This window comes from Struthio camelus, chromosome 17 (assembly GCF_040807025.1).
Source record: "Struthio camelus isolate bStrCam1 chromosome 17, bStrCam1.hap1, whole genome shotgun sequence".
In the NCBI taxonomy this organism is placed as follows: domain Eukaryota; kingdom Metazoa; phylum Chordata; class Aves; order Struthioniformes; family Struthionidae; genus Struthio; species Struthio camelus.
In genome coordinates this window covers 16793743-16819205 of record NC_090958.1, presented here as the reverse complement: position 1 = coordinate 16819205, position 25463 = coordinate 16793743, and the positions used below count along the sequence as shown (strand labels likewise).

Below are 25463 nucleotides of genomic sequence, written 5' to 3'. Positions count from 1 at the left end.
TTTAGCACAACTTAAAAAAAAAAAGTTAAATGAGTAATCTAAGCCTTCAGTAAGCCCCTTCTCCCCACGTACCTGTTTTTTTCTTCTGCTTTTATAATCACCTAATTTTTTTTGGAAAAAAGGATATCATCAGGCATGTACATGTAGGGGAAGGGGGCGGCGTTTAGGCTTTTCTTTACTCAGCCTCTTAAAGAGCAGTGGGCTTCACTGCTTCCAGAAAGTGGGCTGATACGTGCAAGTTACTTTGGGATAAAGTCCTATTCTACATCAGCCCAATTTTTTGGCCTAAAAGAATTAACAAAAAGAATTTGCAGATTATATCACCTCAGCAGCTGATTTTCAAATCATTAACAGAAGCTTGTAATTAAGTTTAAAACTTATAATACATGCTGTTTCATGAACATTGGTATTTATAAAAATTTTGGATGTGTAAATATCGAGTTCTCTTTCAGGCAGTTCTAAAGCTACCATTTTCTCTATAGCATTAGTGTAATTAACTTAAACATTTACCTTTCCGTTTCTTTATCTTATTTTCCTTGCAAGGACTGTCTCTAGGTGAATTGTTATTACTTTGAGCAGTCAAGTCAATTCCCAACAAGCTAAACAGCTTCTTCCTGTCAGGAGCTGGAAAGTGCTTTTCAATGAGAGACTGGAATACTCCTCTGTTTAAGAAAGGGGGAGGGGGAAAAAAAAAGTTATTCAGTCTAATTTGCATTTATTTAAAGTAGAAACCTCTAACATTTTAGCAGCTTGACTTTTCTGAAAAATTATTCCTTGTGAATGCCATTGAAGAAGCACCTTGGATAATTATCTATATTACTGTGCTTGCCACCCTCTTAAAAGTGGTGGGAGACGTTTGCTTTACAGTACTGTTACATATGACTTGTTAAAATTCATATTTAGCAATTTAAAGTGTTAATCTAGTGTTATTGTTATTGCCTCTTTCTTATCGCTCAAGGTTTAGTACTATTTTAACTTAATCTGCCACTTAAATCTTCAGCAAGGTATTCTCATGGTTGGATCCAGCTCATCTGATTAAAAAAAGCAGTCATGGTTGTAACCAATTCTGGTGCAAACCCAGCATACATTTTACAAGTCTTCCTCTCCCCATTAAGTTTTAGTAGAGCAGTACAGGCTGTTCATGCTTGAGAACATCATGTAACATAGCACAAGCAGAACTAGGAACTAGCCAATGGTTCTCTTGAGCAGTACTATCAGATTTTATACACAGGAAGCTTAAGCAAAGGACACCGGTACCAAAGAAAATCCAGCTTCCTGAGAACTGGGTGCATCTTTTGCATGTGAAAGCACAAACTACCACACGCGTTATGCTGGATTCGGAAGGCTGTTCCAGAAAGGACAGTTCTGAAACTTCAAGCCTTACTTTGCTGTAGAAACAAAGTCATTCAGTTCACCACCACCTTCTTCCAAAGCTTCTAATGTCCTTGCTTCTCCTGTTGATTGTAGTCCAATAACAACACACTGAAGGACAAACGAATACAAGACACTGTCACTAAGACTAACTTGTACATTTATTTTTTGCCTGCATTTCTGTTCATTAAATAGCTTCAATGCCAAAAAATACAAGAGCACGCTACTACAATAGCTTTGACAATATTTGTTATAAAGTCTAATAACTCTACATTTGAAAAAATAAAGGTCTTCATCAACTTACTTTTCCATTCTTGATTTCTTCTCGAGCTAGCTGTACTACCCTCTTCACTTTAGATGCTATGCAAAGGTACTTGAAAAACCTCTGATGGGCTGACCAAAACTGACCCCACATCGACTTCTTCATTCGTTGCTCTGCATCAATAAGATCAGCTGCTTGTTGAAACCTCTCTCTGGCACTAACCCACTGAAGAAGAGAACGTTAGTTGTTTTACATGTAGCATTTCAAGGCTAAGCAGATATATTCTTTAATGTCCAAAGTAAGACAGAAATGAAGTTTAAAAGTTTGAGCCCTGCAGGACTGCAAGTCAGGGAAGCTCACCATACATCAAACAAAGCTCACAATAAACAAAACAGCAGCTACGTCTCATTAAGTTAAAGACATAATTACTCTCATTTACATTACTACCAAAGCAAACATGCACAGTATTTTCTAATTATCTAGTTTCTCCATTAATACACTTAGGCTAAGAAACCAAAGAGAACGGCCCATAATTAAGTGTAAGCAAGATACCAAAAAGAGAAAAAAAAAAAAATCTACTGCCTTCCATTTGAAAAGAGCATCTTGCTATCCCTTTTAAACTTGTTTAAGACAAGAACATTAAAGCCAGACTTCTGCAGGAGATTAGGTAAAGTAAGTTTTGGCCATGAACACTGCTTAAAAGAATCAGTAAGCTCATAAAATGAAATGCTGTTTAAAAGCTGCTGTTATACCTGCCTGAAAGATAAGTTTCAATTATTGCAGATATGCAACAAAACTGAGTCATGCTTAAGCCCTTTTTAAGCAGGTAAAGATCCTGCTCATTTTAGCCTACATCTAAGGGAATAAATACTTTCTATTAAATACACCGATGGTACTGTACAAAGAGAATGTGCTCTCAAGAAAAGTATATGGGCAAAACAAGTAAGAATAACATGAAAGAGATAATCAGTAAGAGAATAAATGAAAATAAAACAAAAAAGGGTGGGGGAAGCCATAGCTTGGATGCTTTGGATTTGATCTGCATATATAAAATTACCACCCTGTACTGCTTAATCAAGAAGCACATGCTCTACCATAATATTCTAACGAAGAAGTGCATGCACTCTGTTCAGTGCCAAGTCAAGCTTTACAGCTTGTTTGCAGCTTTTTTCCCCTAAAGCAGAATCAGAAGGACTGGAGGGGTCAAATACAACCAGCAGGTGAACAGCTTTATCTTGGGCTACCACAGTCGAGGTCCCTGATGCACTGCTAGTAGTCAGTGGGTCTGGCAGACATCGCAAGATACCCAGAACTAAACTTTTTATGGTCCAGAACAAAAACAAAAAGCTCTTGCCCAAGTCTTAAACAGAGAAAGTTTTACATTGAAATGAGACAGGGATCACAACACTACATGCAACTTCAAGAGCGTTCGAGTTTAAACCAAGTAAATTCAACTTCTCACATTCAATATAGGAAGTGAATTTAAAAAGGTATTCTTACCAGTTTCACAGATTTATTGTACATTTTAACATAGTCCTGTGAAAGCAGAACTTCGTCAATTTTGAAAGTTACACCTGAAAAACTCAACTGTCTTGCTATGTACATTCCTCGCAGTTTCATATCCATAGCAACTATTTCCATGGCACCAACACCCCTAAAATAAAGGAACAAATTAAGTCAATATTAGCATTTTCAAAAGCAAGAACTTGTTAAAAAAAACAAGCGTTTTAGAAGTAAACAGCATGCTTACAGATGTGAAGAAATGTGTTTTCAAAACCATTAATGCTGTTTGGTTAAACACACTGAATCAAGTGGTCTTGACGTTTAGCCTCCACATAAAACCACACCTCTGCCTCATGAGCATTAACTACATCCCAACACAGAAGAACACTCAAACAGTACTTTTACTGAGTGCTCTAACATGCATTAGGAAATAATATCTTACAAAGTGTAATCTGATAATGAAGTTGATCCAACTACACAAAAACCTTGTGTTACAGTTCTATGAACTTCACTGGGTATTTAAAATATGGATACAGGTTGTATTAAGTTATTTAGATTTATGCTGAGTGAAAAATAACTAAACTAGTAGGTAGCTAAGTTCTCTTCAACAGCAACAAACCTTTAGCAATACCTGGAGAGCATAGAAGTCAACTGCAAAACTAACCTACTCACTAGCCTGGGCCTGTAATTTCATTCTTGCTCATTTGATTCGTACTCAGTAATGGAGTGGAGGCTACACTTTCAGTCTAGAAAAATCATGCATCATGGAGATAGTATGCGAGAAGATGTATACTAAGCTCTACTGTAGCATTCTGAAGTGTTCAAAAATCCTTCAAGCTCACAAAACAGAACGTATTAAAATGCTCACCTACCAAAGAATGCAGCAGTGGCATTTTCTACTGACCTCTCAGATTTAGTTTGCTTTACAAGTTCTGAAACGTGAAGCACCTTTCTAACTTACAAACCTGCACAGCATAAGCAAAAGAACACATGATTTCTCTGAACTGAATTGTTATGCCAGAAAGCCCAAGAACACGACTTATTTCTGTTAAGCTGCATAAGCTGAGTGCATAAACATTAAAGGGCTTCTACTTATAGTGAGATGTTGACTATACTGAGTGTACTGAGCACATACAGCATGTTTTCGTGATGATCTGCAAAACATTTTTACTCTTGTAACACCACCCACATTTTGGGAAGGCTATTTTCCCAGCTAACTTCTAAAGTTCACAAAATTTTCTGTGAATGAGAGAAGTGTCCCCACTCTCACCACATAAGATAAATGAAATTTCTGCTAGATTTAGAAGCAAAGAGGCAGAAAGTTTTTAGTATGACAGGATGAGTTTGAAGAGGACTGAGTGAGTGAAGACAAAGGAATTGGAAAACTGAGTCAATCACAACCATATGCGCTCTTGCTAGCGCTCTTTAAAATATTACCTTCTTTCAACAGCCTGAATGAAGTCACTGAATTCCCTAAATGGAGTTCCTTCACCCCATATTCCAAGACGGTTCATATATGCCATATTTCTTGGCTCAGACGCACCTAAGAGCAGAACACAGTCTGTACCAATGCCACTAAAAGCATACACACATTTAATGCAAACCAAGTAGCACATACCTGTGGCACTAGCATAAACAACTCTAGCTTTTGGAAGTTTATTCTGAAGTTCCAACACAGCCAGACCCGTTTTTGTTGGTTTTGATGAACCAACAGGACACAGATTCTTAGCTTTATGACACTCGTCAAATACAATCTGAACCTTAATTAAGGAAAAACATACTTTTTCAAAGCTCATAGTGTCAGAGCAGGCACACAATCCATTACTGTCATGAATAATGATACCTGAAAATGATAGGTTTTTTATTCTTATTTGCTATCTTTAAAGATGTAAACTTAAACAACAATTCAATTAGAATCAGCTGAACTCAAGACAAAGGATACAACTCCATCAAAGTCTTCACCACACCAGTGAAGAAGCTGCTTTAATCGGGTTTTGTATTTACCACCAGACTGACTTTCACCAATAAGAGAAGAATAGGTGGCAAAAATGACACCCTTCTTCACACTTCCATTATGTTTTGAAGAAATTTTTCCATACTTGAACTGCAATGAGATAAGAAAAATTACAGAAATTCAAGAGAGATTCCCCCCTCAGATCTACCTACCATAGGATTAAGGCATGCTGGTGATCTCAATGTTGAGGTTTGTACTCTTTAAACCTCCTGGAGCCCTAGATCATGACTAGGCCATAACTGGCATCTAGGAGTTTGGTTAAGAGGTTTTACGGGCTGCGCTTAAATATATTATTGAAGACTAGATCTGAGGCCTCTAAAGATTAACACTCAAGTTCTCCAATTATACGGTTTGCTTAAGTTAAATACAACCAACATTTAAGTTTCAATGTATCACTTAGAGCTAATAGGTCAAATGTCATTTACAGTAGCAACTATAAATACAATTTCCAGAAGCGTTATGAAATCTTAGTTTCTAAAACAAAGCAAGAACGCTAACTTAAAGTGAACTTTAAGTTCAGACACTGAATTCAACCACTAGTCACTCTGCATTTTATATTAATAGCTAACTACACACAGATGCAGTATCTGAAAATAACTTCATACACTACCACTACTTTAATAAATGCTGAATCTATTCAAGTATTACACTAAATACCTAAAATATGCACTGGAGGTGGTGGGATTAAAAAAACGTCAAGTCTACAAGATTCAAGGTGCATTTCAACTTCTAGAAAATTTTCTACTCAGTAGTGTCAGTATTGAAGACTAATGTTTTAAAAAAAGAAAAAACACATGCTAAGAGTTAATCCTACACGGGGCCTATTTACACAACTAACTTAAAGCACTGTGTGATTCTTCACAAGATTAAGAAGGCCTGTCAAACAAGATCCAGACAGCAAGTTTCTTAAAATTAGTACATTCTTACTCTTAAAACAGTTAACGTGCACAACTTGTCACACAAGCGTACCTAAAATTTTGTCTCAACTGTACATAGAAAAAAGTTTCCACACCTTGTTTAATGAATGAACCAAAATGTTTTTTGCTCCAATATCTCTCAAGTCTCTTTCAGCATCATATTTCAGATCATTTGACACGCTAAACCTGAAGATACAAAACAAAGCATACACCCCAAGTTACAGCAAAAGCTTAAAAGCAGTTATCTAAAACATTTGTCTAAAGATAGATTACACTGAATTTAAGTACTATAGTCACTATACTGTTTGCTCTAACAAATCCTGACACACTTACCAGACTGCTCTTTTTCTACCTAACAAGTAGTTTTCATAGATTATTCCAGCTATGGTCCTTCCTTTTCCTACACCAGCACCATCACCTATCAAGAATCCAGCTCTGTCTCCATTGGGCAGGAATGTTTCATGTTGCTGTAGGAGAAAGAACAAAAACTTGTATTCATTCTACAAAACATGTCACTGTGGATTGTTGGAAATGGGCAAACATATGACACATCCTACTGGATGAGACCAGGTGTCCACTTCACCAAGCACTCATGCTCTGACAGCAGCAAGAGAGGATGTAATTTAAGGAGATCACATGAGCCTGACTACTTCATATGGTCCTTTCCTTTCACTTTCTTCAGCATCCAGAATTGCTGTGGAAGATACATCCCTGTCTAGTCCTTTTAGTAACCATGAACAGACCCTGCTGCCCATGAGTTTTTCCAACCGCTTTTTTCAAACCCACTGATAAAAGTCTCCACAGCCTTTTGTGGCAGCAAGCTCCAGACATAACTACCCACTGTGTAAAGGAGTATTCTTTTATCAGTTTCGAACCAAATTGCTACCAGTTTCATCAGGCTCCCTTTGCCTCTTTTTTTGTGATCCGATGAGCAGTTCCACATTTGGCTAAATCCACTGCCTCCTTGATTATGTAAACCTTTGATATTGTCCCCCTCCATTTTTCTTGTCTCCAACCTGCAAAGTCCCAGTCTCTTTGGTCTCTCTTCATGAGGCATTTTAGTTGTCCTAACTCCACTACCTTCCTCCTTGAAATGCAGAGACTAGAACCGCACACACAATACCAGAGGCGGGCCCACCAAGGTTTTCATACAGCAGCAAAACCCAATCTTGCTCTCAATTCCCTTTCCCAGTGATGCCCAACAGCACTGGCTTTTTTGGCTGCTGCTAGGACAGCGCATGAAGTTACTTCAGAGAAATAAAAACAAGGACTCCAAGATAGCTTTCCCGAGTCTTATGACAGTTTTGAGATTAGTAAGTCATTTAGACTATTCTTCCCTAGGTGTATTACCTCACATTTATCTAGACCAAAGCTCACCTGCCACCTTTTCATGGAACACAAACCTTTGCATTTTTGTTTTCTCTTTATAAAATAGACATAGTTGCACCTGTCAGACAGCATTTTTTCCTCTCAAATTCTGTGTTACTTTGTAAGGTCCACTAATGCCTAGCATACCTGGGCTGCATAAGTGATTGCTTCAAGTTGCAAAGCTGACAACCAGCCATTATCAATTGTTTCTTCTGATATTGATGTCTGGTACCACACATCAGGAGGAGTTACACTGGATAATGAGCTGGTTTCCACTACCGGGTCAGGATGACGTAGACCAATTTTTACTGTTTGGGAAGGAGGGTGAGGGAAGGGAGGAAAGATGAGAACATAAAGAGGAGTGCTTGTTGTTGCAGCACAGGTTAATATTTACCAAAACAAGTTACAGCTGTCCATTGCCAAGGCTGAACTCAGGAATAACCACGTTTCACCCTAATTATACATCTTCAAAAATGGAGTGTCAAAGAAACACTGCATCACATACAAAATAACTCAATCTGAACATATACAATTGTGAAACCTAGCTTTTTCTCTCTTCTCTCTCCACCTTCCCCCAGTTTTTATGAATTAGATACAAGTCCATTTCATAAAAAGGAATATATTCATGCACTTCATATGTTTGAGAGAAACTGCTCTCAGTCTTGCCTTCCCAAAAGACCAGAGGCCTCAAGATGCCAGAATCACAAAAGCAACATTCTTCTCACTATTTATATAGTGTTGTTTTTGAGCAGTACGAGAAAAGATTTAGAACAGACATGGTTTAATTGCTGGCAGATCTCATCTGTGACAAAAATCAACCATTTAGCTACAAACTACATGCAAAACTAATTTTTTGCTCTGCCTTTACAGCAGTATCAGCAATGTAACTAGGAAGGTAAGATTACAGCTTTTTTTGCCATCACAGTAAGGAGAAGGGAGGGGAAAAAAGGGCAGATGGCAATTAATGGTTGGAAAAGACTCACCCAGTCAGACTCATTTTGCAAATCTAAGCAATAAGTTAGGAACAGCATAGGAAGAATGTGCTTTGGGTAATTTCACACCCAAACACTCTAAATGGATTCTGAAGTGTAGTAGTGACCGCTTAATTCCTTTACAAAATAATTTCCTTCTTAATAAAGCTTCTTAGTACAGGTTTAAAAAAATATATATATATGTATATGCCTAGTTTTGCTTCATCAATTATGTTTTAGAAACAAACACTGCCCAAAGATACACTAACAAATTCCTTATCTACTCAGAGATCTGCACAGCTTCCAAAACTGACTAAATGCAGTAGAAGAAAAATTCCCTAGGCGAAAAACAAGGCCACAAATTCAGGTCCTTTTTTTATTTGATTCAACTATTAAAGCTATAGTATTTTGGTGTGTACATTATTTATTCTTCTACTGTTACTATTCAGCTATCCAAGTATTTCAGTCTTGTGATATAGGAAAACTGTCATACATTTTATTGGCATATACTCAGCATAAGTTTCTGCATGGCCCATTTCTTCTTCATCTTCTTCCTCAGGTTCCTCTTCCTCTTTTATTGCTGGCACTTTCTGAAATACAGAAACACTTGCATTAGTCAAATAGCACCTTGTTAATACTCCGTGTCCTGGAAACTAACCTGAGAAAGGAAAGCAGCACAGACTTGAACATTTTAATGCGTGCGCTAGTTGAATCAGTGATCGGCAGGGAAAAGTTACAAAAGGAAGCATTTTTCTTAAGCTCTGAACAACTCTTCAAAGACAGAATTCCACCCAATCAAATGAAAATCACAAAAAGTCAGGGAACTTCATCTCTTTTACAAGGATTCAAGTGCTCCAAACTCACATAAGCAGAAGAAAAAAACCAAAAAACAAAGCACACACACACACACACTATTCTTTATTCTAACAGCATTTTAAATCTAAACTAAGACTTAAAGAAATTGCCTTTAAAACACAACAGCTAGTCAAAAGCCAAAAAACTAACTTCATATACACCCATGAAATCTCCTTTAGTTTCACATTCCTTAAGCAACTTCACAGCTTAGGGGAATAGTTAACTATAGTTATATCCCGTATTTTCTGAACCCTAATAGTTACGCATTTTGCTGCGGTCTTGGTTAATAAAAATACCTGAATTTAAAGCACTCTCTCCATTACAAGTCAAAATCTTTCATAATTACTAATTCAATATTTAATAAAAAGTAGTCATCTGAAAAAACCTACCGCATGCCAAGCACTCCTAAGGAGCACCGGTCATCATGCACTTCAACCTGAGTTTAACTTTGAGTGAAGCTGCTGAAACTCAAGTGCTTATAGCACCAGAATGTGTTTTCATTAGAATTTGGAAGTATTGAAAGAAGATACTCAATTTACATCTTAATTCCAACAGCCCAGAACGTCAGTCATGCTAGAGAGTCTCCTAGCTTCTTTACTGCTACATATCTAGTTATACAAATAGGGATATTTTAAAACAGAAGAAAAAAAAAGTCTTAAAACAGAGCGAAGGAGCTGTTTACCAGCTTTAATGAAGCACAGCCCTCTGTCCACACAATGAGGTCCTGTTAAGGTCGGTCATTTCCTGGAATTCTTATTTAACACATAGGGAGTCTGCTCTATACAGCTGTTAGTTTTAGTCACGTAATAAAGAACTCAGCTAACAGAAACTAATGTTTTTCTGAAATAGATGTACTCAATACAATTCCACAGCACAAAAGGCATATACGAGCAACTAGAGAAACTAGTTACAGGAGGCTGCGGCCAATAAAAGACATTCATTTAGCAAATTAATCATTTGTACTTCTTACCATAGTAGGCGAAAAACTTCTCATTTTAATGTCATTTATCCATATTCTTGCTACCTCTTTTGTGGAAGCCTCCTTCTTCACTGCCCCATTGCTTAGATCAGCTTTAAAAAAGGAAAAGTTGAATTTTACTGGAATTCCCTTGAAACACTGACTCAAATTAACATCCTTCTCTACTAATGAGCTAGAAGAGAGGTTTTGAGATATCAAGTAGCACAATGATGCTTCAAGAACACTATCAATAAATTTAATCAAAAAGTCTCTGAGCAAGCATGGAGTTAAATCCTGTTATTTCTTTGATAAAAATTACCATCCAATACCACTGCATTGACATACATGCGTATCATTTTCAAATACTCCAAGAAAAGAGACCACCACCAAGTCTATACATAATATTTAGAAATTCTCCATCTTGTGAGCCTTTTGAGTTTAACAGCAAACCAGAAAGCTTGGTGATTCAATAGACATTAACTTACCTGGTCTGGTGGCATTTACCACCTTGGGAGAAACTACAACTACTTCTGTAAAAAAAATAAAATCATCATTTTGCATTCAATTGTTTTTAAAGTCTACATGGGAATTCTTCAAGGAGGAGAAGTTTCCCGTCCTTACCCATATTTAGAAGCAAGTGGCAATAAGGCTCAGTACAGAACTAAGATATAGTATACAAGGACAAGTGTAAGATTTTGAAAGGCGCACTCAAGCTTCCATTAGGTTGATAGTCAATGCATGTATTAAACTTAACGCATCTGATCCTAAAAACAATTAAGACATTTGCACAAGTCAAACTGTTTGCTTTAAAGAGGTTGTATAATTTAAGTCCTTAGTGTTTTTAAATTATAACTTCTCCTGCACGAGTTCTATGACTAGACCATGCTTCCTTCCATGAGCTTTTCTGCCTTGAATTTTCTGCAAGTATTTGTGAAGTTTCTTATAAGGATGATGAGAGATTCAGAAACACAAGTACACAGATTAGAAACGCAGTTCTAGAAGCTGCGTATCTCCTTTTCACTTAATACAAACTACACAACTAATTTCTGCAGTTGTGCCACACCAGTTATTGCGTCTTGGTGATTATCTACTTGTGTGCTTCTGCCAGTCTCCATTTAGTAGAAAAGGGATAAGTCCTATAAAGGCTTCTCTCCCTCACTCCTTTACCCTTCAGCTTTAGTTGAGGTTTCAATTTCCATTTTTATTTTACCACTCTAGAATAAAAAGCAATGAAACACAGGCATACTCTTGTTTCAGTTTCAGTCCTAAGAGACAGCCTCATTTTGTGTACTTTATCTGCATATGAAATAAAACAAGCTACCTCATACTGTATCTATACAACTAGTAAGCCTTATTTCAGCAACAATAAAAATGGAATAAGCTGTAAGAAGCCTGCATGCCTTTCAGACAAGGTAACAATAGAGATATTTTCAAACAAACTCAACTAGTCTGATGTTACCTCTTGCTAAATCAGAACAACTGGAACGAGACAAAATTAGTGTTTCTTTTACATAGCTTTCCAGACAAATTTATTATTTTAAAATAAACATACATGCAGATTTTCCCTGACATTAAGCTACCAAGAAAATACGTAAGACCATGGAAAGGTATCACAAAGTAAAGATTTGGAGCAGGGTAACAAAATACTTGTGGCATTTAAGTGAACACCACCTTTCAGCAGTAACATAGAAGTAGCAAACTTTTAGGACACTAAGTGTAAGAGAATAAATCTGATGCTTCCCATGAAATATATAGGGATTTCTAGTTTCTTTCTAATGAGATACTTTACAAAAACCCGCTACGATAAAATACTGGCACGCACTAAAAATCTAATTTGGAAGATAGAAGACAACAATGGAGGAAAAAAAAAGGATTGTAATTAGTCATAATTCCCTATGAAGTATACAGTAGAATAGAATCTGATGCAAGTTCAAGTAAAATAGGTACTCAAACTCAAGTGCCGTAACTTCAGTAATTTTTCATGTATGAATTTTAGCAGATTGCCAGCTGCACACTAAAGTGTCATTATTCTCATTCCTTACAGTTCAATCAAAAGTTTTGAAAACTTTTCAAAACCTGTTATTTTGCATCAATTCACCCTGACTTCTAACTCCATTGAGAAGTTGAAATAGGCCACATCAAGTGGTCTGGGCTGTTTTAATTCACCATGGTATTCCACAACTCAAGGAAAAACAAGACCTGCAAAGATCTTCAGATGAGATTATCTCAGCTTTTATGTGAAATATTGCAATTACGAAGAACGTAAGAAAACTCACTTGCTGCTGTTGCTACGGGCTGGGCAATATTAGGAGGTGGCTTCAGTTTCATTAGTTCATTAAGACTATTATTCTTTAGTAGATCTTTCAGCTGAATCTGGTCCTTTGAAGGTGTAGTGGTCAAGGCATTGCGTACTGCTGGTGCTGCAACAGAGGGTCGAGTTGTTGTGCTGGTCTGGATGATTTTTGCTACAGTGATAGTCTGCCTTGTGGTTGTAACAGGTGTGGTTTTTGTCATCACTATAGTAGTCCCCAAAGTCGGAAGCTGATTTATTTGATTCAGCACAAAGGTTGTGGTAGATGGGGGTTGCTAGAAAACAAAACAAGACTTCTAAAAATCTCCTCAGTTGTTGTTCTTATTTATGATGGTACTAAAAGAAGGCAGCTTTATTTGTCATTCAACTAGGAGTCACCAGTTTAAGAGACTTGTAATAAGGATCGTCTTCACATGACACTGAAGGTAGTAAAAATAATTATCTTACGGTCCAACAGTCTGAGCAAGAAGTGTCTTTCAAAACTTGTACCAATACACTGCTACACGTATTTCTGTGTGAACTTCTGTTTTAAGGTAAGAAGGAAATAAAAAATAGAATGACGGATTCATCACCTAGGCACAAAATACAACTACTGTATGGAAATCCTCAGCTGTAGAGAATTCTACACACACAAGCCAGCTGTAGAGTTGTCAGAGTAAATAGCTTGGATTACTTCAAGTATACGTGCACCTTCCCCCTTTTTCAGACGTTCCTCATTACAACCGCTTTACTGCGGATCTACTCCTTATACTCTCATTTTGAGTGTAACTACCACAGAATGGTTGAGGTTGGAAGGGACCTCTGGAGAGCATCTAGTCCAACACCCCTGTTCAAGCAGAGCCAGCTAGAGCACCACTGTGGTGCTGAGAAGTCTCTGCAGCTACGAAAGGTGGTACAAAGTTAGACCATAGAAAACAAGTTCACATGACTTCCACATCCCAAGGATATGCACGCAGGGAAAATAAAAGGCACGCTGGACTCCTCCAAACAGTCCAGTGAACTCTTTTTCTATGTGTTGCTTGTCTTCTGTTACACAGATCACACCAAACCATGGGTATGGGTATGCTAAGCTTTCAGGACCTTAAGTACAGGTAGCACCAAGATGATGACAAAAACTAGTATTTTACAATCCTACTTCCTTTGCTACATTTTACTGATGTACTCGTATAAAAATCCTGCAATACCAGTTCTTACCCGAACATTTAATAAGGCTGGAGTTGATACAGTCTCTGGTTCTTGTTTCACAGCAGCTGCGGCCTCAGTTTCCAAGCCTAGTTCTAATGCACTAAGTGGCACTGACTGCAGAGGAAAAAGCAAGCATCATCAGGCACTCATTTCAGTAGGAAAACACTTAAGTCTAAATATCCACCCACAAAACGGACATTAGCAGTAAAGTCTTAACTGTGCTCATTAACAGAGGTTTCACTGAAAACAAAGATCATAAAGTGACCAACTTCACATTCAAAGACGTTTCCTGTACAATACCTTTTTGTTAACTGCTGTGAAAATGTAATTAGTATTGTGATATCACTGCTTGACATACTACCATTCCCAGCCTACGTTTGGGATAGTTTTACATTCTTGCATATTGAATGCTGTCATGGAGATTAAACATCAAATGAAAATCATTTTTTGCTAATTTTATAGGAAAGCAGCTAGACTCCAAGGATATTAGAGTCTGTATGGATACATGACAATATAGGCTTATATAACCTAAGCAGCGTATTTCAGGTTGCTTTTTTGTATTAAAAACTTAAGAGGAACTACCAAATCATCTTCTAATCTCAGTACTAGGAAGCATAGAATTTATGAGAATTCCACATTCTTCAAGCATTTACTAAGGACCTCCCCCATACAACAAGGGTAAGCTCTTATGTTTTCTAGCAATAGTTATGTTCATGTTTTGACCTGCTGAACAGCTGGAGTTGGTGCTGGAGTTGCAAGAACCACATCTGGAGAATCAATATCAAACAGATCATTTGGACTGATTCCACTCTCACTCAAAGCAGCAAGCAACAGATCTTGTCCTGGCTCCACCATCTCTAAAAAAAATTAAGACCATAAATACACGTTACATCGAGTTTTGGCTTATTTGGTGCAAACACTCACATTTGCAGTTCCCTTTCCTGGATTTAAGAGCATACTCAATGCGATCATTTGTATACATAGTTTCACTTTCTAGATCAGCCCTAGGTCATTCGTAGATTTTTCCTTATTTTTATAGTTTTTTTTTTTTTAATCATTTCATTATGCCCAAATTTAGGAGGAGGCAGGAAGAATGAAATAGCTTACCACACATAAAATACTATCACACTCAGATTAAAAGAAGGGAGAAAAAAAGACCCGTCTAGTCTTCATCATACAACGTTTTTAAGCATTCCAAGAAATAAAAAGGCAGAAGTGAGCAGACTGTTATGCTAATGATATGTATTTCTCAGTGAAGCATGGTGAACAAGGAATGCACAATTAACTCGTTTATCTTGTAACAATAAGTTAGTGATAAAAAGCTTTTAAGAAAAGCTTTTATTTCTTGCTTGCTGTTCATGAGGTAATAATTCATTTGTTGTAGAAATTTTATTTTGCATAGGGGAAAGGACAGACATTGCACTATTACAATTTTGTAACTACATTATTAAATAGGACACTAAAGTCAGGTCATAGGCTCCTTTATGTGTGGGGCAGGCAAAGTTTATTTCAAAAGCTACTCCAAACAGTGCAAAAATTGTATTAAAAACCCACAACAACTGTTTTAGGAAGGAAGAGGGAATACGATGTGTTCTGTTCTCCCAGGAAGGAAGCCAATTTGCCATAGTACTAAGACTAGTGTTAAATTTAAGTCCACATCACTTCAGTTGTTGCCTATATAGTCTAAAACCCACCTCAAGTAGAAATTTCCCTTATTTTCCTGTTTAGTCACACCCCCTGTACTGCTTATTGGCAACAAAACATCTATCTAGATATAAGAAAACTGAACATCTATTCCAAGGTAGATAAATATTTTGCCCTCGTTAGATACATCTATGCATCGACTCTGAAACAGCGTTCAACTGTTTATCTTTCTCTACTGTTGTAGCTAAGCTACATTCAGCTGGGTGGTCAAACACGTTAGAACACTTGGTAGAACAGGTAATTATTGTAATATATAAAATGCCTGGCACTTAGTTCTTATTTTTCCTAGTTTTAATCTGTCCAATAATGGAGAAATACCTTCTTTTAGTAGATTAATATTGGCATGGTGACACCACAACTGAAATAGTGGATGTAAAAGTAACCTTAACTTTGTCCCAGAACCTTAAGTGTGAACAAAGACTGTCCATGCCCAGAAGAACACTGATGCAACCAACAATTACTGAGGGAATTGCTGTGTCAGAACTAGACTGTGCTTAAAAATAAATAAAAAGACACCTGAGGTGATCAGATAAACTACAAACCAATGGGGCCTTCTACCATTTTACCAGGTACAGAAGTAATTAAAACACAAAAATACCTAGCAAATTTAATTAACATAACCTTTGAAGGAGCAGCTATCACCTCCTACTAGTCTGCCTCCTAGAACCCTGAATGGGTCAATAAAAAATGGATATGAGAACAGACAGTTAGCTTTCTGAGGGGTTAAGCCTCCCTTTTCAAAAAAAAAAAGGGAGGGAGGAGGCTACTACATATATTTTTTATATATATATAAATTATATATAAAATATATATATTAAGCATGGGTAATAAATCCTTAATTTTCCTCAGGCCAAAGAATTGACAGTGATCATCATATCTAGTTTAGATGCTTATGGCATTTTTTACTAATTAGAAAAGGGTGAGAGGAGAAAGATGACCAAATCCACAGACAAACTTTAGCTTATACTTTTGGTGTTAGGAACTTCAAAGCAATCATTGCAAGTGAAATTCTGTACAGAAGGGGAACTTACACTAGTTTTCCCCTCAAATTGGCAGCTTTGAAACACCTTTGCAACTGTAACTTTACAGTACTGACTGGAAAGGAGACATGGGCACCCTTCTACATAGTATAAACATTTCTGCTCAACATAGTCAAATAAAAATGTCTAAACACACAAGGAAAAGAGAAGGCCAATTGTGTCATTATTCAGTCTGCATATAGTTTTGGTCAAATCATTTCTAAAAGGTATGACTAGAACTTGAGATATAAGTGGCTATATTAAATAGAGACATGGAAAGCCAGAAGCTTGGGGCTGCTTACTTAAAAGAGAGTTAGGACCAAAAAAAAAAAAAAAAAGATAATTTCTAGTCTACTATTGTAATGCAAGAAAAGGACTTTCTAGGAAATTGAGATTCAAAGCAAAATTGAAATTAGGAGAAAAACTTATCTTCCTTAAACATCATAAAATGGTGCCAAAACCTATCAAATTGTTTGAAGTCAAGTGTAACATATCCAGGACTACACTAAATTCTCAGTTTTTAACCTTTAAAGACCATGATGGCTTGGATGCCTTGAGCACAGACTCACTGACTTAAACAAACAAAAAAAAAACAAAAAACCCACCTCCTAGCAGTAATACTTTTAGCTGCTTACTTCAAAGTTAACATTCAATGACTAATGATAGAAACTAATATAGGAATTCCTACACTTCCAGAATAAGTACATTTAATTTTAAACCATCCTTTTCTTAGCAGAGCTGTTTTTACATAGACGTCCCCCAGCTGCATTCCTCTCACACTAACTCCAAGTTAATAATCTTAAAAATTAATAGTTGCTAAAAAACCAGCAAAAAAGTAAAAACAACTCCTCACTTGTCTGTCTGTCTGTCTGTCAGTCTGGACAACGAAACTTAGATCAGTGTCACTTATTTTGTTTCTATACACTAGGAACAAAGCTGCATTGTTTTAAACTAAAACAAGGGGAATCTGAACTTCTAGAAGTTCTTATTAAAATTAATAAACACTTAGCATCAATGTTAGGTTTTCTTGAAACTTCAAAAAAACCACCCCCGCATTCCTCCTTTCCCCCCCCCCATCTAGTTCACTTTAATAAGGAAAGAAAATGAGAAGAAACATTGAAACATTAGAGGAGAAGCTGCACCTTGATAGCTTAATTTGTTTGGCTTTTTTTTTTTTTGATGACATATGCTAGTCAAGCCTAAAGTGTTATCAAGCCAAAACAGCTCCATAATCTTGCAAGGTAGGAGGCTTCTTAGTTAACATAAGTGAAAGTGACTTTATCAAGCTCTTCAGCGCAGCTTTGGCAATACTATATAAGGACCTGTTTGCCACATCTTAAACTCCAAAAGAAATTACTTATATATATATAAGTTGTGAATATTACAAGCTGTTCCCTGAGCATTTCACCAGTGGAAGAACTGTTCCAAGCATGCAGAATCTTGCAGACAAGGTTGTCTATGTTTAGCCATGCTGTCCAATGTCACTGAACAAGAACCAACCTGTTTTATAAATATATTTTTAGTTTTATCTAATTTCAACAGTAATTGTGCCATTTTTTGGTATTAATAAAGGGAAAAGGTACAACCTGTTGCCACTTCAAAAAGGGCTATCAAAATTTATTAAGCATTTTTGTAAGGTGGCATACTGCTAAAGAATATAAAGTTTGATAAAAAGACAGTTTCACCACCACTGTGCATTAGGCAAATAATTGCTAATTTAAAGAAACAAAACCAGAACATCATGTTTAATATTATGACATGTATCCATGCCAACCTGGCTCATTCTCTTCCCCCCCCCCTCCATTTTAGCTTTAGTAGAAAGGAGGAGGGGAAAAAATAAAAAAAAAAAAAGAGGAATCAAAAAACATGTCCAGCAACCTGCTCTCCACCCCCATTTCTCCTAAGAAAACTAATGATGGGATCCTAAATCAAATAAAGGCTTTCAATTTTCAAAGTCTCTTGTATCACATTATAGCAGTGTATATTTTAAGTACTTATTTAAAACTGCAGTAAACTCCAATATCACAACTTAGCCCATACCAAACATCACAACAAGCTAAATAAAGATATTGCCAAACCCTTTAGACAACTGGCATCTTTAACATGCCCAACCTGCAAACTTAGGTTTTAAATGCTTGGCCTGAGATAATAACGCAGCTAAGCAACTTTTGTTCTCCTTTAATACAAGGGCTTTTCCTGCTAGCTTTCTGAGGAACATATGTCATTTGAACTATATGGCTGCGCACTATTATCAAGATAGGAATTTCACAACCCAGTTTGCAGCCCCTCACAACACAGATGTAAGGGTAGCTAGCCCCCAATCCCACAAGACAGGACTCCAAATATCCAGTTAGGTTCTGCTCATCTCATAGCTTCTAGCTGCAAAAGACAACCCCCCCCCCCCCCCAACAACAAACCAAAAAATCCCAAGCCTCTCTGGTGCTTTCCAAACAGCCATCCAATCAAGGGCCATCCAATCAAGGAGTAAAAGGCTAATCAACAAACTTGCCCATGCTTACAGGCCTTAAGAGCAGCAGTTAATACTACATTTAAAGGTACAAAGTCGATTTTTTTATTTTTGTGAAGAATGATTCGAATCCAGTAAAAACCATAACAGTTTTTCAAACACTGACTGTCTCTCTAAAGAGAAAGCTTGTAAGGTGACATGAGGTACAATTTAGGATAGTATGCAATTCAGCTCTAGCCTAAAGCTGCAGTATGACTGTTTATGAAATTTACAAGAGTCAGGAGGCACAGTCTAAAAATGTAACATTTAGAAGTTGCTAAAATGCCAGGAGACTAGATGATATGATGATTTGGCTTGAAATTAGCTTTCAGAGTGAATGGTTGGAGGTGCTAACTTATTAACTGGTGGTGGAAATTTGTTAAGTAGTAAAGACCCAGAAGAGATAATAGCAGTATTTGAGCATTATATATAACCCCCCTCTCTATATATACACTACTCCTATATACATATGTGCATACATACATTCCTCAGCGTTGGTCTTGGATCCAGTTCTAGCTGTACTTCAGCACACAGGAAACGCATCAATCATATCTGCTACCTACTTCAATAGCTTTTAAGTAGCTGTCAACCAGTTTTGACACCAAAGGACTTCTCTGAATATGACAATAAACCACTCAAATGTTATTTTTAAAGATCAAGATTACGTTCAAATATAACACAACAGGCCAGTAAACAAGATGTAGAAAAGCAATTTGAATGCCATGCTGCTACGCAACTTTTACCATGGGGAAATATTTGCTTTCTATCGTAACTTCAATTTAAGGGGGAAAAAAAGGCTTGCAAAACATCCACATATTTTCATGTAAATAATTTTTAATCCAGATGCAACATACATACTTTAAAGCCAAACAGTTTACCACTGATTTAACTCTTAACTACAGAGTAAGTAAAACAAAAATGTTACTAGCATGAACAAACAGCGCAATACTAAATAACCCAATAAAATAAACTTTTTAAATAAACTTTTTAAGCTATTAGTCTGAACATTAACAGGTACCACAAACGTTTAAAACTAGGCTACAAGTATCCGGAAGAAAGTACAAGATTTCCGATTTATATCCCTCAAACAAAGCATGGGACGTAGCCAGTTAAAAATAATAAAGAAGCAACTAGAAATAAAAAAACCCAGAAAATCCACAAGGCCTCTTCCCCTCCAGAGCGTTAAGAGCATTTTTACGTTAAACAATTACTCACCCTAGCAACCTCTGTTTGAGGTGTGCTCGATAAGACTCACAGGGTACTGGACTTTGAGGTTCAGGCTGTGGCAGTCAGTCCCAGCAGGGGCTGCGGGCCCCCCGTACGCTTCGCTGGGCGCACAGCATTAACGCACCGCTCCCCCAGCTAAAGGGTCAGCAGCTCGCAGCCTCGCCACCTTCCTCACCAACACGTGTTCCCGACATAAACTTCCGGGTTGGGCTAGAATTGGCTGCGTAATTGTGTCCCATGCACTACTTTTGTTTTCAGATCGTCCCCTCTTTAAAGATCCCTTTAATAACATTAAGGCCCCAGAGAAAGGCGAAAAGGTTGCGTTTCACGGCAGCATTTAAAAGCCACTCGAGCACCGTAAATCAAGTCCCCGCGTGTCAGCGGAGGAACCCCGTTTCAGACCGCAGCCACCCCGCCAGCCACGGCTGGGGCGCACAAAGGCGAGCGGCTCGGCCAGCGCCGCGGCCCCGATGCCATTTTGCCTGAGCGGCGCGGAGAGGCGAGGGAGGGCGACGGGCCCCCCGCCGCGGGGCCGCCGGCTTCGTCAGCCGTTACCAGCACAGCCCTGCCGCCCGCTTCCCCGCAGCCAGGGGGTTTCGCCGCCCGCCGAGGCGGCTCCGCCGCCCCCGCATCGCCTCGGGCGCAAACTTTGCCCGACTCGGCGGCGAAGCGGCGGCTCCGCCGAGGCAGCGGCGCCCTCCCCCGCGCGCCGCGGCGCTCCCGGCCCACCGGGGACCCCCCGGCGGGGGCGGTTTGCGCCGCCCGCCCCGCGCCCCAGCGGCCGAAGGAGGCGGGGAAGCTCTCCGCCGGCACGGAGACCGCGCCGCCGCCGCCGCCCGCGGCCGCCTTCCACCTCCCGGTGCGCGGCCGCCAGGGACTGAGGGGAGGCGACCCCCGGGGGCGCCGCGGCGGCCTCGCCGCGCAGGGACCGCCCCTAAGCGGCGGCGAGGCCCGCGAACGGGCGGAGCGGGACTCACTCTCTCTCGCGCTCGATCCTCCCGCGGCCGCTCCTGGAAGTCTCCGCCGCCGGCCCCGCCGCCCGCCGCTTTCTAACTCACCGCCGCCATCTTTGCCCTCCCTCCCCTCTCACAGGGGAGGGGGGAGGGGAGGGGGGGCCGGAGCCGGCCGCCGCGCTACACCACGTGACCTCCGCCGCGCCTCCCCCCGCCCGCCGCCGCGCGCCACCCCCACGTGACGCCAGCCACCGCCCGCCGCTGGCGCGCGCTCCCCGCCACGTGACCCAGCTCCCTCCCTTTCCTCCCCCCCCCGCGCGCCTCTCGAATCACGTGCCCCGCTGCCGCCGCCACCGCCGCTCTCGCGCCCCTCCCCCCCCCGCCGCCGCCGCCTCCGCCACTGAGGGCTCCGGGGCGCTCGCCCTCCGTCACGTGACCTGCCACTCCGCTGCCGCCCCCCCCCCCAGCGACAGGGGAAAGGAAGGGAGCTCCGCAAGAACCCAGCGGGCCTCTCCAGCGTCTTCGCGCCGCGCCGTCCCCGCGCGCCGGCCTTGCCCCAGGGCGGCGGCCGGAGTCGAGCATGTCGAGCTGGGCCCGGTTCCCGGTGGGTGGGGGAGGGGAAGACGGCGGCGAACCGCTACAAGCGGTCACGTGATCTCGGCTCCCCTAAGATGGCGGCTGCCGCGAGGACGCAACGCGGCGGTCTCGCGAGATCTGGCTGTTCGCGAGGCCTCATGGGGGAGGGGGAAAGAGGGGGCCTGAGGCGGGGGCGCCGCGGCGGTGACGCGCCCTGTGGGCAGCGCGCAGGCGCACCGCGCCCGAGCTTGTGGGCATGCTTGTTTTCTGCGGGGGGAGGGCCTGCGCATGCGCGCCGCCGGCGGCGTGACAGGGCGAAGTGGCGCGCGCCGTCCGTAGCCGTTGGCGGCGGTTGGCGGCCGTTGGGCGCTGAGCCGGCGGCCTCGGGTGCGGGCGGCCTGCTGGGCCGCTGGCCTGAGGAGAAATGATGTTATTTCGGCCTTCCCCAGCCTGGGCTCCCCTTGGTGAACGTGTCTCCCTTCGGGCGGCTCCGTCGGTCCCATTCCGCCACGGTTGGCGCCGGTGCCTGCGTTCCTGTGGAGCTGGGCCCCGGACACGTCCCCGTGAAAGCACGTCCAGGTGGCCCTTGTCGTGCCTTACCCAGGAACGGGGGGCTCTGAGCACCGGGACGGGGCCGCTGTTCCCCTCAATCCCGCGGCTCTCGTCAGTGTTTCTCTCACAGGAGCTTCCCGCACCCTCGGAGGAGAAAGAAGTGTGACACAGTGGAGCTGTGCCGAGGGCGATCTCTGCTGCCCAGCCTGGGAATGCCGCGCCCTTGGGGACGCGCTGGCACATCAGTTTTCCCTTGAAAATATTTTACAAGCTGCTTATGTGAAACGTTCTGCTGCGAAGAGCTAAATGAGCTTGAAAAGCTGATGGCTACTTAAGCTAGTCTTACATTTGCGGAGATCTTGGTACTTCAGTCCCTTAGACTCACAGATTTTTGATAAAAGTCTTTCAGTAAAACTTTTTCCCGACTATGTAAGAATATGACAATAACTCTTTAAAAAACTTTGTCTACAACGTAAGATTGAAGCATCCATAACAAATAACGATGTGTGGAAAGTCATATGAAATGCATTTAAAATGTTCAGTGCTGCTCGTTTTTTCAGTATACACATTTAGAAGGATTAAAATAACCAATAAAGAATCAGTCAGATATAGGCTAACGTATTTAAAGATGGAGCACTGTTAATTAGGCTGATTTAGGTAATCTCAGGTTCATCAGTGATGCTTCCGACACTAAATGGAGAAAAAGAAGATAACAGAATTCTGGCCAGAGATGAGAACAGTTTAAATGGCAGCTACTGTCTGACTATTGACTTTGTAAGTACTTCAAAAAGGCACAGTGAAGTACAGTTCATGTGCAATGTACCTGACATTAAATGTATCTATGTAGATACAAACAATCATTGCAAGAAAATGACTTTTCTGATGTCTTGAGTTGGAAAGATGTCATGCCTACAAGCAGAGGTTATGGTCATCCTCGACTGGGAGAGGTGAGTAGTCCCATTGATGGCAATGATGCTTCCTAATTACCTAAAATTAACAAATTCAAAATTATTCACAAAACAGTGTTTCACTGGGATTTTGTGTGCAACTTAAGTATCTTACTAAATGCAGTATTTGGTTAGAGATGCTCTTTTTACCATGTGTAGATATCATTCTGATTGTAATCATATTTGTATTTTAAAATCTAGTAAACTTAGTGGCCCCTACTGTCATATTACTATATAACTTATAAAATAATATTGCTTAATGTTGCACTCCAAAGTTACCCTTGAGGCATCATTTTTACTTGCTTTCTATGGAGAGTTACGGTATCTGAAACAAATGGATTGTCAGCATTTCATCCTTTGAGGGAATATTTTTTATAAATTTTGAGATATTATTTCCCTGCAAATATGACAGGTGCTACATAAGTCAGAATGACAGCAAGAACTAGTGCTCTCCGTTGGAAATATTTGACAAGCATGCCTTGTTGGTGCATTTGAAAGAAAATGAACTTTTGAATTCAAATGCAACTAGTCTTTAAAAATAAGATTTATTTTTTAACTGGGTGAAGGGTTAATTTAGAACTGAAGACATTTACTCTGAAGATTTCCTTTACTTTCTGAGCAAATCTAGCTCCTTGTTCATTATTTTTTCTTCCCTTCCCCCGCAAAACAGTTTCAAATGTGAACATTCAAGTACAGTGCTCTCAGGAGCTGCTTGTACAGTACTACGGGAGATAATATTTAGGTCACTGGGTTTTATAGCTATTGCTAGTAAGAGTCATGCTGCTCCCTCTGGAGTATGCGAGTAGGCCAACAGTTTCCCCATGTGCTGGGTATCCTGAGTCATGGTGACTGGCCGTTGCAGAGAGCCGCATCATCTTTTGGACTATAGGCTCATATGTGATAACAGTTTAACCTCATTTCGGTACTGACTTTTCGGGCCCAGCTCCCTGAAGAGAGCTTGTAGGGGAAAAAGGGGAAAAGAAGCCGGCATAGTTTGTTAATTCATAGTGTGATTGCAGCGTGCTGGTAGCAGAGGCCAGTTAGAGATGACGTTGTTTTCTTTGTTGCTCTAGTGATGAGAATTATGTAGCTTTTTTTGCCCCCTAGTGGCTGCCTGCACAGCTCCAGTTGCTTTGTTTTTACACACACACACACACACACACACACACACACACACACACACACTTAGTACTGACGTTGACAGTGTTTTCACACTTCTTCGTACTGAAGTTGACAGTGTTTTTTTCTGTTGTGGTTGTTCTTAAGCGACGGGGTAGCTTTCAGTTGTCAACTCTCTAAGCTGGCTGATCATGCAGCTGTATGCATGCCCAAGAGAAAACCAGCAGTTTCTGGCTCCAGATAAGCCTTGATCGGGAAACCATCCCTACTGCTGACAGCATGTTAGGTCAGTTAACTTACTTATGAAACCATAGCCTTAGAGTGTACGCAGGTAACTATTGTTAGATAAGTCTTAAATGTGCTAACACAGATAGTAACAAAGACTGATTATAAGTGGTGGCCGAATATAAGTTCTGCTTAATATGGAGCACCAAAGAGGTGACGTATGATAATTTCCATAACGACCCTCAACTGACAAAGAAGTATCTCATTGATGTGTGTGCCATGTAGATGCACTGCTTCTTTCATCTTTGTGATAATACTTTCCTGATTTTGAAGTATACGTACTAGACCTATTGTGATCTCCGAACAGGGCATTGATGCTGAGGCTGTTCCGAGCTTTTCTGGTGACAGGGAGAGCTTTGTGTTTTTTGTCATGTTTTGACTTCCCTTGTTATAGAATAGAGGATTACACATGAAAGGTTTTGAAGCAAGCGCATTACAAGTGCAGCTGACTCCATGAAGAGCCAGCTCGAGTCCAGCTGAACACTCAGGCACATTACTATGAGAAGGCATTTATCTTGCTCTGAGGTTCAGGGGCATCTGGGCAGCAAGGATGGTAGGGGCTGTGGGACAGAGACCACCCAGAAGTCCTACAGGATTTAGCTCAGTGCTATGAAGGCTAACAGGCCTGGCCTGGCTCTAGGTGTTTGGCTAGGCACTTAGGGCATCTCAGTGTCCCCCATGGAACCTGCATCATCTGTTCAGGAGGACTTTGAGAAGGATGGAAGTAATGGATTTCAGTTTCAGCCAGGGAGATTTAAGCTAGACATTGGATAAAACAGTAATTTCGCATAGCATAGTTTTACGATCTCGCTGGAACTAAGAGTTCTCCTAGATCAGTGCTGTAAGGTAACTCACATAGC

At 40.4% G+C, this 25463-nt stretch overlaps 1 protein-coding gene across 2 annotated transcripts in view; it reads right to left on the bottom strand.

Moving 5' to 3' along the window:
• The window catches only part of SBNO1 (strawberry notch homolog 1), a 32178-nt gene extending 10798 nt beyond the window's left edge, over positions 1 to 21380 (bottom strand). The window contains exons 1-16 of one of the 2 annotated variants that reach the window (XM_068911264.1): positions 21149 to 21380; positions 14439 to 14572; positions 13725 to 13829; positions 12496 to 12805; positions 10232 to 10332; positions 8900 to 8996; positions 7583 to 7743; positions 6401 to 6534; positions 6163 to 6253; positions 5079 to 5240; positions 4755 to 4890; positions 4574 to 4679; positions 3134 to 3287; positions 1676 to 1858; positions 1385 to 1482; positions 511 to 662 (exon numbers count right to left, since the gene is read on the bottom strand). In XM_068911264.1, the coding sequence (XP_068767365.1) occupies positions 511 to 662; positions 1385 to 1482; positions 1676 to 1858; positions 3134 to 3287; positions 4574 to 4679; positions 4755 to 4890; positions 5079 to 5240; positions 6163 to 6253; positions 6401 to 6534; positions 7583 to 7743; positions 8900 to 8996; positions 10232 to 10332; positions 12496 to 12805; positions 13725 to 13829; positions 14439 to 14570 (2122 nt within the window). In that variant the 5' untranslated portion in view covers positions 14571 to 14572; positions 21149 to 21380. Of the gene's footprint in view, positions 1 to 510; positions 663 to 1384; positions 1483 to 1675; positions 1859 to 3133; positions 3288 to 4573; positions 4680 to 4754; positions 4891 to 5078; positions 5241 to 6162; positions 6254 to 6400; positions 6535 to 7582; positions 7744 to 8899; positions 8997 to 10231; positions 10333 to 12495; positions 12806 to 13724; positions 13830 to 14438; positions 14573 to 20159; positions 20452 to 21148 lie in introns of those variants that run through there. The other variant, XM_068911265.1, reaches the window with a different exon arrangement.
• Between the last annotated feature and the right edge of the window lie 4083 nt (positions 21381 to 25463).